The sequence below is a fragment of the Sarcophilus harrisii genome, chromosome 6 (assembly GCF_902635505.1).
Source record: "Sarcophilus harrisii chromosome 6, mSarHar1.11, whole genome shotgun sequence".
Lineage (NCBI taxonomy): Eukaryota > Metazoa > Chordata > Mammalia > Dasyuromorphia > Dasyuridae > Sarcophilus > Sarcophilus harrisii.
In genome coordinates, this window is record NC_045431.1 from 173,927,841 (window position 1) to 173,941,891 (window position 14,051).

Genomic DNA, 14,051 nt, shown 5'->3' on the forward strand with positions numbered 1-14,051 from the left:
TTCTCTTAAAATGAGGAAGTGATATTAATCATAGCTAGCATTTATAGAGAGCTTTAAGCTTTGAAAAGTTCTTAAAAATACTAGGATGCAAAATAATTCCACATAAATTATCAGCATTTCTATATGTTGTCAATGAAATCCAGCAGCAAGAGAAAGAAAGAGAAATTTCACTTAAAAAACTGTAGACAATATAAAATATTTGGGAGTCTACTGGGCTAAACAAACCCAGGTACTATCTGAACACAAGTACAAAAAAAACTTTTCATACAAATAAACTTAGATCTAAATACTTGGATAAATATTAATTCCTCATGGAAAAGCTGAGCCAACATAATGAAAGTGACAACTGTACCTAAATTAATGTCTATTCAATGCCATACCAGTTAAAACTATCAAAAATTATTTTTTAGAGCTATACAAAATTCATCTGAAAAAGCAAAAGCTCAAGGATATCAAAGGAATTAATGGGAAAAATTATGAAGGAAGATAATCTAGCCATACCAAATTTCAAAATATATCTTAAAATGATAATAGAAAAAAATCTGGTACTGGCAAAGAAATAGAGTGGTGGATCAATGGAATAGATTTAAATTTATAGAGCATTAGAATATGTAACAGGTAATTTTCATTATATAACATTCTTAAAGTTTTTACATAAACAAAACCAATGCAACTAAAATTATAAGGAAAGAAGAAAACTGGAATGGGGACATTATTGCCAGAAATAAATCTGATAAAGCCTTATTTCTCAAATATATATATAACAGCTAACTTCATAGGAGCAGCTAGTTGGTACAGCACCAGCCTGAATCAGGAGGAGTTGAATGCAAATCTGGCCTCAGACACATAACACTTCTAGCTGTGTGACTCTAGGCAAGTCACCTAACCCCCTAGTTTCCTTAGTAAAAAGAAAAAGAAAGAATATATAAATATATATATATATATATACATACACACACATATATATATAAAACTGAGTTTGATTTATAAAAATACAAATCATTCTCCAATTGATAAATGGTCAAAGAACATGGAACAGGAAATTTTCAGACAAAGAAATCACTATTGGGAAATGCAAATTAAAACAACTTTGAGGTATCACCTTATACCTATTAACAGTGGTTATTATGACACCCCCCTCCCCACCAAAAAAGGAAAATGATAGAGGTTGAAGAGGATATGAACCGATCCAACCACTGTGTATACCCTTTGATCCAGCAATAAATAGTACTGCTAAGTCTATATCCTAAAGACATACAAAAAAAAGGGCGGGGGAAGAACTTATTTGTACAAACTGTTCTTTTTGTGGTGGCTAAGAATTGGAAATCAAAAGGATGCCCATTAATCAGGGAGTAGCTAAACAAGCTTTGATATATGATTGTAATTATTGTCCTATAAGAAATGACAAACCCGATGATTTCAGGAAAACCTAGAAAAACTTATATCAACTTATGCTGAGTGAAGTGAATAGAAGAAGAAACTGTTGTACACAGTGATATCAATATTGTTTAAGAATTGTAAATGACAGCCATTCTCAGAAATACAGTGATCCAAGACAATCCCAATGGATTAATGATGAAGCACACTCTCCACCTCTACAGAAAGAACTGACATCCATTGAACACAAACTGAAGCATGTTACTTTTCCCCCTTTTCATTCACTTTTTCTTTTATTTGAGTCCTCTTGTACAAAATGACTAATATGGAAACGTTTTACATGATTTCACATGTATAACCTATATCTGATTGCTTACCATCTCAGTGAGGGGGAAGGAGGAGGGATAAAATTTGGAGCTCAAAACTTTAAATAAAAATGTAAAAAAAAAAATATTATCTTATTCGATTCCCACAACAACCCTGGGAGGTAGGTGGTGTTATTTTTATCTCCACTTGACCATTAAGTGACTTGACCAGGGTTTCAGAGCTAGAAGTGTCAGGGGCCTGATTTCAATTCAGGTTTTCCTGAGTTCAAGTCCAGTACTTTATCCACAGTTCCACCTAGTTGCTTCTAGGAAATGCTTTGACTTACTTAAAGTCCCTTCTAGGCTTAACGTTCAATAAAACCCTAAGCACCTTAAAACGGCAATCCTTTCGAAAGCAGTAGGAGCCAGAGCGGGAACCTGTCAGCAATGATGGATCCCAAGCAGCCCTAGTGTCTCTCAGTGGGTTCCATCGCATTCATTTGAGCAGACCAGGATCAGAAATCCAGGCAAAAGGAGGGACCTGGCTAGTTAGAGGTCCGAGTCACAGGGCAGCGTGCTAACAGAGCCGGGATGCCGGCTGCTGCTTTGCTCCCCCTTCAGTACATCTTCTGGGTTCGTATAGGCTGCCGGCCGAGGCATCCTGAAGCCCACTCGGGGCTTCGGGCCACCCTGAGGCTGAAGCCGGTTCTGGTTGCGCTGGGACAAGATCGATGGAACCGTGGGAGCTTCAGGCCATTGTATCTGCACCGTATTAAGACTGCTGCGGCGCGTAGCCGGGTACGCCTTGGGACGGTGGGCACACTCTTCGCAGACCTGGGCGAAGCTGAGTGCCAGGGAGAAGCCCCCCACTAGCAGCAGGCAACTGCCCAGAAAGCCTAGCACTAAGCTGTAGCCAACTCGCAGCTGGACGGGGCTGGGCTGCGCGGGAAGAACGGTGCGGTTTTGCAGGACGTGCCTGTACCAAGCCACCGGGATGAGTCCGAGGAGGCCAGCGGCAAAGAGCACGAGCCCCGAGGCTCCGGCCAGCCAGGCGCGGGGCTTGTTGTGCCAGCAGCGCACCCCCAGGGAGGCCAGCAGCAGCCCCACGGCTGTGGTGGCCAGTCCCGTGACGGTCAGAGCGCGAGCCGCCCGCACCGGCTCCGCGGAGAAATACCCCAGCTCATCCGGCAGCCCGCACTGGCTTTCGCGGCTGCTCTGCTCTCTACACATGTCCCAGAGTCCCTGGGTCACCAGCAAGTCCACCGGCTGATCGAGGAAACCTGTTGCCTGCCGCCAACCCGGCGTCAGCGTGCAGACCAGGCACAGTAACAAGCCGCAGGGGGCCAGCACTAAACCCAGAGTCATGACCACGGGCGTCCTCATCTCGGCGGCCGGGGGGTGACGGGTCCCTCACTTTGGCGAAATTGGCACCTCTATACCCGCGCGACCTGCGAAATCCAGCGGAGAGAATGTGGACTTCCCGCTGTCTCGGAGCTGGTGTGTCCCGCTCCTCTCTCCTGGTCCCTCCTCTTACTCACTGCTCTCCACCCGGATGAAAGCTTCCCTAAGGAGGGCCGATATGCCCCAGGCATCGAGATGCCTCTGGCGATCCCAGTGTCCAGATCAGGGCGATCAAGCTCAGTCCGGATCTGCTCGGCGCCTCCCACCTTCTCCTTCTCCTCAGTCTTTCCCTTCTGTTTTGCCGTTCGCCCATCCCTCTCCTCGACTTCCTACAGCGCAAAGCTCCGCCCGTCCCCAAGGGAAACCAGATCCCCGGCAGTCTCACCGAAACTGAGAGAGCGCAAGAGTCCGCCCGGCTCGGGAGGGGCTGACCCGGTAAGGGCCCAACAGGAAGCAACCACTGGGCCCTGGCTGGGTTCAGCCCCGCCCTTGCTTGCTCCTCCCCATTGCCTTGGACAAAGGTTGAGACCAGAGCTGGTGGCTGGGAGGGGGCTAAAAGAGTCTACATCTGGCTAAGCACCTGTCCTTACCTGCATCCAGTCTGGGGGGTCCGGACAGCTTACCACGTTAACGCACAGCCATTCCAGCTTCTTCCCATCCCACCACTGGCCACTGCCTAGTGTGTAGAGCACCGGGGGCTGCTTCACCAAGCGAGGGGCGGTTCTGGATTTCGACAATCCAGAAGCTCACCGCCTCTCTTGGCGCGTCTCCAGGTGGCTTATTGACACTCGAGAAATTACCTGGAAATCTTTTGTCCATTTAAAGTCAGTTAACTTTTCTTCCTCTCCGTGTACTTTCTTACTGCTAAGTTGGAGTGGAGCTGGCTGGAGATGGGTGAAGAATTCAAAAATCTCTACACATTCAAATGTTTCTCTTTTTTTTTTTTCCTTAAGTTTTTTTTTTATTTGTCCAATTACACGTAAAAATAGTTTTCAACATTCATTTTTGTAAGATTTTGAGTTTCAATTTTTTCTTTCTTTCCCCTGGCTTCCCCCTCCCAAGACAGCAAGCAGATCGATATAGGTTACCAATGTACAATCCTTTAAAACATTTCTATATTAGTCAAGTGGTGAAAGAAAAATCCGAACAAAAGGGAAAAAATGCAAACAACAACAAAACACAGTTAAAATAGTATGCTTCCAAGGCAGCTAGATGGTACAGTGGATAGGGCACTAGCCTTGAAATCAGGAGGACTTGAGTTCAAATCCAGCTTCAGACATTTAACACTTCCTAGCTGTGTGATCCTGGGCAAAGTTACTTTACCCCAATTGCTTCAGGGGAAAAAAGAAAGAAGGAAAATAGTATGCTTCCACCCTGATTCAGTCTCCATTGTTCTTTCTCCGCCTGAGAATGGCATTTTCCATCCCAAATCTATTGGAATTATCCTGGATCATTGCATTGCTGAGAAAAGCTGTCCGTCACAGGTGATTATCACACAATTTTGTTGTTACTATGGACAATGTTCTCCTTACTTTACTCAGTCAGTTCTCGTAAGTCTTTACAGGTTTTTCTGAAATCAGCCTGTTCATCATTTCTTTTTCTTTCTTTCTTTTTTTTATTAAAGCTTTTTATTTACAAAGCATATGCATGGGTAATTTTTTCAACATTGATCCTTGCACAACTTTTTGTTGCAAATTTTCTTCTCCTTCCCCCCCACTACACCTCCCCTAGTGGACAGGTAGTCCAATACATGTTAAATATGTTAAAATACATATTAGATCCAATATATGTATACATATTTATACAGTTATCTTGTTGTGCAAGAAAAATCACATCAAGAAGGAAGAAAAGGAAAAATTGAGAAAGAAAACAAAACGCAAGCAAAATAACAACAGAAAAAGTGAGAATGCTATGTTGTGTTCCACACTCTGTTCCCATGGTTCTCTCTCTGGGTGCAGACGGCACCTTTCATCACTGAACAAGTGGAACTAATTTGAATCATCTCAATGTTGAAGAGAGCCATGTCCATCAGAATTGATCATCATATAATCTTGTTGCTGTGTATCATGATCTCTTAGTTCTGCTCATTTCATTTTGCATCATCAGTTTGTGTAAGTCTCTCCAAGCCTCTCTGAAATCATCCTGTTGGTCATTTCTTACAGAACAACAATATGCCATAGCATTCATATACCATGATTTATTCAGCCATTCTCCAATTGATGGGCACCACTCAGTTTCCAGTTTCTGACCACTACAAAGAGGGCTGCAAGAATGTTTGCACATACAGGTCCCTTGCCCTTCTTTAAGATCTCTTTGGGATATAAGCCCAGTAGAAACACTGCTGGATCAAAGGGTATGTACAGTTTGATAACTTTTTGACCATAGTTCCAAATTGCTCTCCAGAATGGTTGTATCTGTTCACAGTTCCACCAACAATGTATCAGTGTCCCAGTTTTCCCACATCCCCTCCAACATTCATCATTATCTTTTCCTGTCATCTTAGCCAATCTGACAGGTGTGTGTAGTGGTATCTCAGAGTTGTCTTAATTTACATTTCTCTGATTAATAGTGATTTGGAACACCTTTTAATGTGGCTACAGATAGTTTTAATTTCTTCATCTGAAAATTGTCTGTTCATATCCTTTGACCATTTATCAATTGGAGAACTGCTCATCATTTCTTATAGAGCAATAATATTCCATTACATTCATATACTATAATTTGTTCAACTATTCCTCATCTGATGGGCATTCCCTCAGTTTCCAGTTCCTTGCCACCATAAAAAGAAACAGTAATTTCTCGTTTCTTTAAAAAACACAAACAAAAAAACAATGTCATGCAATGTAGTTTTTGATCTCTTTGGAAATCTAAGTCTGATTCAAGTAAAATGACACTTAAAATGTCATAACTAGAAATAACAATAGCTGACATTTCTATAGCATTAAAAAAAAGTCTTCAATGTCTCTTTTGAACCTCAAAGCTCCCCTGGGGAGCCTATGAGTTAATTACTTTCAGAGGTCAAATGGATCACATTTCAAGTCTTTCTTTCCTCATGGTAGTCTAAGTGAATTACAAATACCTAGTACACTTGGAACAGTCTTGTTTAATGTTCCAATCAGTGTTTTAGAGAAGAATATACCCAGATGTGCTTGTCAAGTTTGGAAAGATAGCTGACATTGAATGACAGAAGAATTAGCATCCAAAAATATCTTTCATGACAGAATAATCAACCAAATATGTTAAGATGAAATTTAAGTGGAATAATATCTGAACTCATGCCTTGTTTAACTTCAAAAAATTTAAAGTAAACTAAAGGCAAGGACAGTTAAGTAGAGCAGTGGATAGAATTCTAGGCCTGGAATCAGGAGACTTTTTTTGCTGAGGCAATTGGGATTAAGTGACTTGCCCAGGATCACACAGCTAGGAAGTGTTGTGTCTGAGATCACATTTGAACTCAGGTCCTCCTGACTTCAGGGCTGGTACTCTATCCACTGAGCTACCTAGATGGCCCAGGAGACTTATTTCTTTGAATTCAATCTGGCCTCAAACACTTATTAGCTGTATGAAGTTGGGTAAGTCACTTAATCATGTTTACCTCAGTATCCACATCTATAAAATGAGTTGGAGGAGAAAATGGCAAATCACTCCAGTATCTTTACCAAGAATATCCCAAATGAGGGCATGAAGAGTTTGACACAAAAATAACAACAGGCTTCAACTTAACAGATTGTTAAGTGAGGAAGATATGAATTGAAATCCTACCTCAAAGACTAAGTCACTTAACCCCTCTGTATCTCAATATTTTTCCTCTGTAAAAGGAGGATTATAACAGCATCTATTGGAGTTGTGAGATAAAATGAGTTAACATAGTTATGTAAAGTGTTTTGCAAACCTTCTTATATAAATGTAGCTACAATACCATTCTCTTTCTATATCATGTTTATTTCTATACCCTCTGAGAGAGCCATTTCTTGTACTAAGAAATACTGTATGAATGTCTTTAGATCTTTTCTAGATAGCTACTATCAATAAATATTCCAGCACAGGATGCAGAAACAGGAAAACTTCAGTGTATTCATTTGAGATTCTGACACACCTCACTATAACATCTAAAATTCATATAGCGCGTGCTATGTTACTGAATTATGTGCTGAGATATCACATAAAAAACCCCTAGCAAACACAGAATATCAATCAGAATGTCAATTCCTAATCATATTTAGGTCTTTAAAAAACTCCACTTTCATGGATTTCCATTATTTAGGGAATGGCTGAACAAGCTAGGATCTATGAATGTGAAAGAACACTGTTGTGATGTAAGTGACAATAAAAGGAATGTCAGAAAACTCAACCCGTCTTTATGAACTGATGCAGAAAAACTGAGAAAACCTGTATAAATTGATGCAAAGCAAAGTGAGCAGCACCAGGAGAGCAATTTCTACAGTAAAAGCAATATTGAAAAGATAATCAATCATGAAGGACTTAGTATCAACAATGTCTGCAGAGCATACTAAATCCACAGGTGTAGTTCCCCCCTGTAAAGAAAGGTATGAGGTTTATTTTCTCCTCTTTTCTTTGAGGATGAGCTTCATCATTTGGTGGCACCTTATTTAACTAACTTCCTACTCCTTTACTTGTAGTCTGGTCCCGCAGAAAGTAACTCCTAGAGATTTCAAGAGCTCTCTGTCCTGTCTGGTTCTCTAAAGTTATAAAGATCTGTCTCCAGTGAGGTCACTTTTAAGAGTTATACACTTGGGGCAGCTAGGTGGCTTGATAGAGCACCAGCCCTGAAGTCAGGAGGACCTGAGTTCAAAATCTGATCTCAGACACTTAACACTTCCTAGCTGTGCTACCCTGGGCAAGTCACTTAACCCCAATTGTCTCAGAAAACTGATGGGTTGCTGTTTAGTTATTTTCAGTCCTATCCAACTTATTGTGACTCCATTGGAGGTTTTCTTGGCAAGATATTGAAGTGGCTTTCCGTTTCTTTCTCCAAATCATTTGACAGATGAGGAAACTGAGGCAATCAGTGTTAAGTGATTTGACCAGAGTCACACAGCTAGTAAGTGTTTGAAGCTAGATTTCAACTCATGAAGATGATTCCGAGCCTAGAATTCTAGCTCCTATAATTAATAATAGCTAACATTTATATAGTACCTTTAAGTCCCAGGCACTTTGCTACAATTATTATCTTAGTTGATTCTTATAACAACCCTAAGTGCTAATATGATTCCCATTTTAGAGTTGAGGAAACTAAGGTAACATAAGTGTCTGAAGACGGGTTTAAATTCAGGGGAATGAATCTTCCTGACTCCAAACCTGCATTCTATCCATTGTTTCATGTAGATGCCCTAACAGATGGGAAGAAAGTAGAAAAAATAATTCTTGCCCCTAGCTACCTTTTTTTAGGGAGAGGGTTCACACTCTGCATAGCTGCTCTCTGAGCAGCTCGGCTCACGAAAATATTGATTAGGATTAGCAGGCTTGTCTTTTAAAGGCCACCCAGGATAGAACCAGTTTACCAGTTGTTTTTTTTTCCTAGCCAAAGGTCAATTTTGTGTGTGTGTGTGTGTGTGTGATTCAAAGAACTCATTCATACTTATAATAAACAGATGACAGGGGACAGATGCATCCTTGCATCATTCTATTCTTGGCTGTATTTCCAACTTTCTAGAATTAAATAGCTCCAGCTACAGTCTCACCCTGAAACCTCCTCCAGTATTCAAGTTCTCTTGACACTGAAACATCCATCTGCCCAGCTGGATTCCTCCAATTGTTTCTCCCAAGGCTTCTGTTTGGGGAAGGACTCAGATGGGCCAAACTTTATTCCCCTCACCTCATTCCAGTTGTGCTTTTGACTTTCTGGACTTTAATAACTTGCTCCCACTAAGGTAATTTAATCTCTATTTTTAGCTCCTTCTTTGGGGGTTTTCCCCATTAGAATGTATGCCCTTTGAGGGTAGAGACTGTTTTAGTCTTTGCTCCTAATTGTATCCCCAGTACTTATCACAGTGTCTGCTGCTAGATAAATATACCTTGCCTAGCCCTTCCTTAGCAAAGTCATACATTATTTCTTTAGTTATCTAACCCTTATATCAAATGAAAGAGGCAATATATAGAGAAATGGTCTTCAAGTCAGGGAGATCTGGGGTTGAAGAATTTTCTGATATTTTCTAGATGCCATTTAACCTCTCAGTATGCCAGACAATTTGTAAGCAGCAAAGAAAATGTTATACTGTGCTGTAAGAAATGATGAGCTTAATCATCATAGAAAAGTATGGAATGACTTGCACAAAAAAAGAAGAGTAAAATGAACAGACCCAAAAGAACATTATACACAGTAATAGCAATAGTTTTAATTACACAATTACAGCAATGTTGTTTTAATAAAAACTTTGACTGAATAAGTTATTTTGTCTTTTATAAAGGACATTTGAAGAAAGACACCATTTTTGACCAGAGAAAGAACTGATAAATAGAAGTATGTATAGAATAATTTTATATCTATCTAGTTTTTTGTGTCTAAATGGTAGCCATTCTAGGGCAGGGGGAAGGGAAGAAAAAAGAAAAAGAAATTTACATGATAATTTTATAATACATTTGAAAAGAATAACAAGTTGTACATAACAGATTTATAATTTCATGTGCAATCATCTTTTTATTATATATTATATATCATTATTATAGTTTATATCTTTACTATATATTATTATAATGTTATATTTTATATATCTATTATATATATTTTATTATACTACATTATTTGGGGGGGAGAAAATGCTCATTGAGGAAGGAGATTTCTCAATAGGATTTCCCCACATCAATGAAATCATATACGTTGAGTTAAAAAAGTTATTGTGTATATTGTTTCCTGCTTCTGTTTACTTTGAACTAATTCATATGCATCTTCCTATGTCTTCTTCATATTCATCATTTCCAGTATAATCAGTTTTTAGAATTTCTTTATTTACTCCCATGATTACTTTTTATGTTCTCAGTGTGACATACTGAGAACCAAAGTTTAAAAACCATTGCCATAGACCATAAATCAATACTAAAATATATGCACTAAATGGCAGAGTATCCAAATTCTTTTTTGTCCCTCAATAGTATTTTATTTTTCCAAATACATAAAAATAGTTTTTAACATTAATTTTTGTAAGACTGTGTTCCAAATTTTTCTCTTTCACTCCCTCCCCAACACAGCAAGCAATCTGATATAGATTAAATGTGTGCAATCCTTTTAAACACATTTTCATATTTGTTATGTTGTACAAAAAGCAGGCAAACAAAAAACAGATCAAAAGGGAAAAAATATAAGAAACAAACAAACCAAAAATTAAAACACTATGCTTTAATTCACATTCAGTTTCCATATTTCTGTCTCTGGATGCAGATGGCATTTTCTATCCCAAGTCTATTGGAATTGTTTTGAATCACCACATCATTGAGAAGAGCCAGCTCTATCATAATTGATTATCACATAATCTTATTACTGTGTACAGTGTTCTCTTAGTTCTGCTCACTTCACTCACATCAGTTTATGTAAGTCTTTCCAGACTTTTGTGAAATCAGCTTGCTCATCATCACTTATTCAGCCATTCCCTAACTGATGGCCATTTTTCTCAATTTCTAGTTCTTTGCCAGTACAAAAAAAGCTGTTATAAATATTTTTTTTCACATGTGTGCCCTTTCCCCTCTTATATTATCTCTTTTGGATACAGACTCAGGAGTTAGGCTGCTGGATCAAAGGACATATAATTTTATGGCCCTTTGGGAATAGTTCCAAATTACTCTCCAGAATAATTGGATCATTCACAATTTCACCAGCAAGGCATTAGTGTCTCAGTTTTCTCACATCCCCTCTAACATTTATCATTATTTATTCCTGTCATCTTATTCAATTTAAGAGGCATAAAGTACTACCTCAGAATTGTCTTAATTTGCATTTCTCTAATAAATAGTGATTTAGATTATTTTCCCCATATATATGACTAGAAATGAGAACATCCACATTTTTTTTCTCTTTTTTTTATATAGAGCTTTTTATTTTCAAAACATATGCACGGATAATTTTTCAACATCAACGCTTGCATAATAGCCTTGTGTTTTACGTTTTCCTCTCCTTCCCCCTACCTCCTCCTCTAGACGGCAAGCAATCCAATATATGTTAAACATGTTAAAATATATGTTAAATACAACATGTATAAATATATTTATACAGTTTTCTTGTTGCACAAGAAAAATCAGATCAAAAAAGAAAGTAAATGAGTAAGAAAACAAAATGCAAGTGAACAACAACAAAAAGAGTGACAATATTATGTTGTGCTCTATATTCAGTTCCCATAGTTCTCTCTCTGGGTGTATATGGCTTTCTTCATCACAAGATCATTGGAACTGGCATCAATCATCTCATTGTTGGAAAGTCATATTCATCAGAATTGATCATCATATAATATTGATGTTGCCGTGTACAATGATCTACTGGTTCTGCTCATTTCACTTAGCATCAGTTCATGTAAGTCTCTCCAGGCCTTTCTAAAATCATCCTCCTGATCATTTCTTATAGAACAATAATATTCCGTAACATTCATATACCACAACTTATTCAGCCATTCTCCAACTGATGGGCATCCACTCAGTTTCCAGTTTCTAGCCACTATGATAAGGGCTGTCACAAATATTTTTGCACATATGGGTCCCTTTCCTACCTTTAATATCTCTTTGGGATATCGGCCCAACATAAATATGAGCATCCACATTTTCAAAGGGAAGTTAAATAAATTGCAGGAGGAAATAGACAATAAAACTATATTAGTGGGAGACCTCAATTTTCCTTTCTCAGAACTAGATAAATCTAACCATAAAATAAAGGCGATAAATAGACTCTTAGAGAGGTTACACATGTTAGATCTCTGGAGAAAATTGAATGATAATGGAAAGGTAGATAGATATTTTTTTCTCACTTGTACATGGAACCTTCACAAAAATTGATCTTTTATCAGGGCACAAAAGCCTCCCAGACAAATGTAGGAAAGCAGAAATATTAAGTGCATCCTTTTCAGATTATAATGAAATTAGAATTACATTGAATAAGGAGTTTTTGGAAGCAGAGATTAAAAATTAATTGAAAGCTAAGAAATTTAAGACAAAAGAATGAGGTCAAAGAACAAATAATAAATAATGAGATTAAAAATAATGACACAATACGAGAATATGTAAACATTTGTGGGATGAAGCCAAATAATACTTAAGGAAAAGTTTGTGTCTTCAAATGTTTACATCAATTTTAAAAAAGAGAGAGAAAGAGTAGATCAATGAATTGGGCATATAATCTTAAAAAAATAGAAAAGAAACAAATTAAAAATCCCAAATTAAACACCAAAATTGAAATTTTTAAAATTAAAGGAGATTGATAAAATTAAAATTAAAAATCATAACACAACATTGAATAAATGAAAATAGAACTTGATTTTATGAAAGAAAAAAAAAACCAGTGAAAAAAACCATTGATCAATTTGTTTTTTTTTTAAAGAAGAAAACCAGGTAATAGTCTCAAAAATGAAAAGGATGAATCTATTACCCATGAAAAGGAAATTAAAGCAATAATTAGGTACTATTTTTCCCAACTGTATGTCAACAAATCTGACAATTTAAGTAAAATGGATAAATATTTGCAAAAATATAAATTACTCAAATCAACAGAAGAAGAAATAGCATACTTAAGAAGGTTTTTCTAGGAAGAAAATCTTTTAGGACAGATGGAATTATAAATGAATTCTACTAAACATTTAAAGTACAATTAATTCCCATACTATGTAACCTCTTTTTTTTTTTTTTAAGAAAGGAGTCCTACCAAATTCCTTTTATGAAATAATCTAGTTTTGATAATTTAATCAGTAGAGCAAAAAGAAAGAAAACTACAGGCCAATTCCCTTAATGAATATTGATGCAAAAATTTTTCAATAAAATTATAGTAAGAAAATTACAGCAATATATCAGAAAGATTATACACTATGACCAGGTGAGTTTAAAACAGAAATGCAGGACTGGTTCAATATTAAGAAAACTATCAGCATAATTGACCACATCAATAACAAAAATAACAAAATTATATGAGCACTTCAATAGAGAAAGCATAGGAATAAATGGAGCTTTTCTTAAAATAATAAATAGTATCTAAAACCAAGAAGAAGTTTTTTTTTTCAGTCTGTACTGGGGATAATAGAAGTGTTTTCAATCAGGGATGAAGGATGTTCATTATCACTACTATTATTCAAAATTGTATTAGAAATACTAGTCATGAGGGCAGCTAGGTGGCGTAATGGAAAGAGCACTAGCCCTGAAGTCAAGAGGACCTGAGTTCAAATGTGATCTTAGACACTTACACTTTCTAGCTGTGTGACCCTGGGCAAGTCACTTAACCTCAATTGTTTCAGTAAAAAAAAAGGAATAGTAGTCATAGCAATAAGATAATAAAAAGAAATTGAATGAATAAGAATAGGCAATGAGAAAACAGAATTATCTTTGTAAATATTATGATAGTAACTCTACAGAACCAATTTTAAAAAGTTAACAAAGTTAAAAAACAACTTAAACAAAGTTGCAGAATATAAGATAAACCTATATAAGCCATCAACAAAACCCAGTAGGAAGAGACAGAAATTCCATTTAAAGTAATGCAACCAACATAAAGGACTTGAGAGTCTACATATCATGACAACACCCAGGACCTACATGAACATAATTACAAAACTACTTTTTACACAACTAAAAACAGATAGAAACAATTGGACAAATATTCATTGCTCATAGGTGAGTTGAGCCAATATGACAAAAATGCAATTTTACCTAAATAAAATTTACTTGTTTAGCACCATACTAATCAAATTATCAGGGAATCATTTTATAGCTCTAGAAAAAAAATTTGATCTAGAAGAAGGAAAGGTCAAGAGCATCAAGGATCAG

General features: G+C 37.2%; 1 protein-coding gene across 1 annotated transcript; it reads right to left on the reverse strand.

Moving 5' to 3' along the window:
* Positions 1-1,819: 1,819 nt before the first annotated feature.
* CLDN23 (claudin 23) lies at positions 1,820-3,783 on the reverse strand. The gene has a single exon (XM_031942144.1). It carries the CDS (start codon positions 3,063-3,065, stop codon positions 2,232-2,234), a length of 834 nt encoding a protein of 277 aa, XP_031798004.1. The 5' UTR covers positions 3,066-3,783; the 3' UTR covers positions 1,820-2,231.
* Between the last annotated feature and the right edge of the window lie 10,268 nt (positions 3,784-14,051).

Bases quoted from the DNA above. Each gene is read 5' to 3' on its own strand.
- CLDN23 (XM_031942144.1), bottom strand. From the start codon at position 3,065: ATGAGGACGCCCGTGGTCATGACTCTGGGTTTAGTGCTGGCCCCCTGC.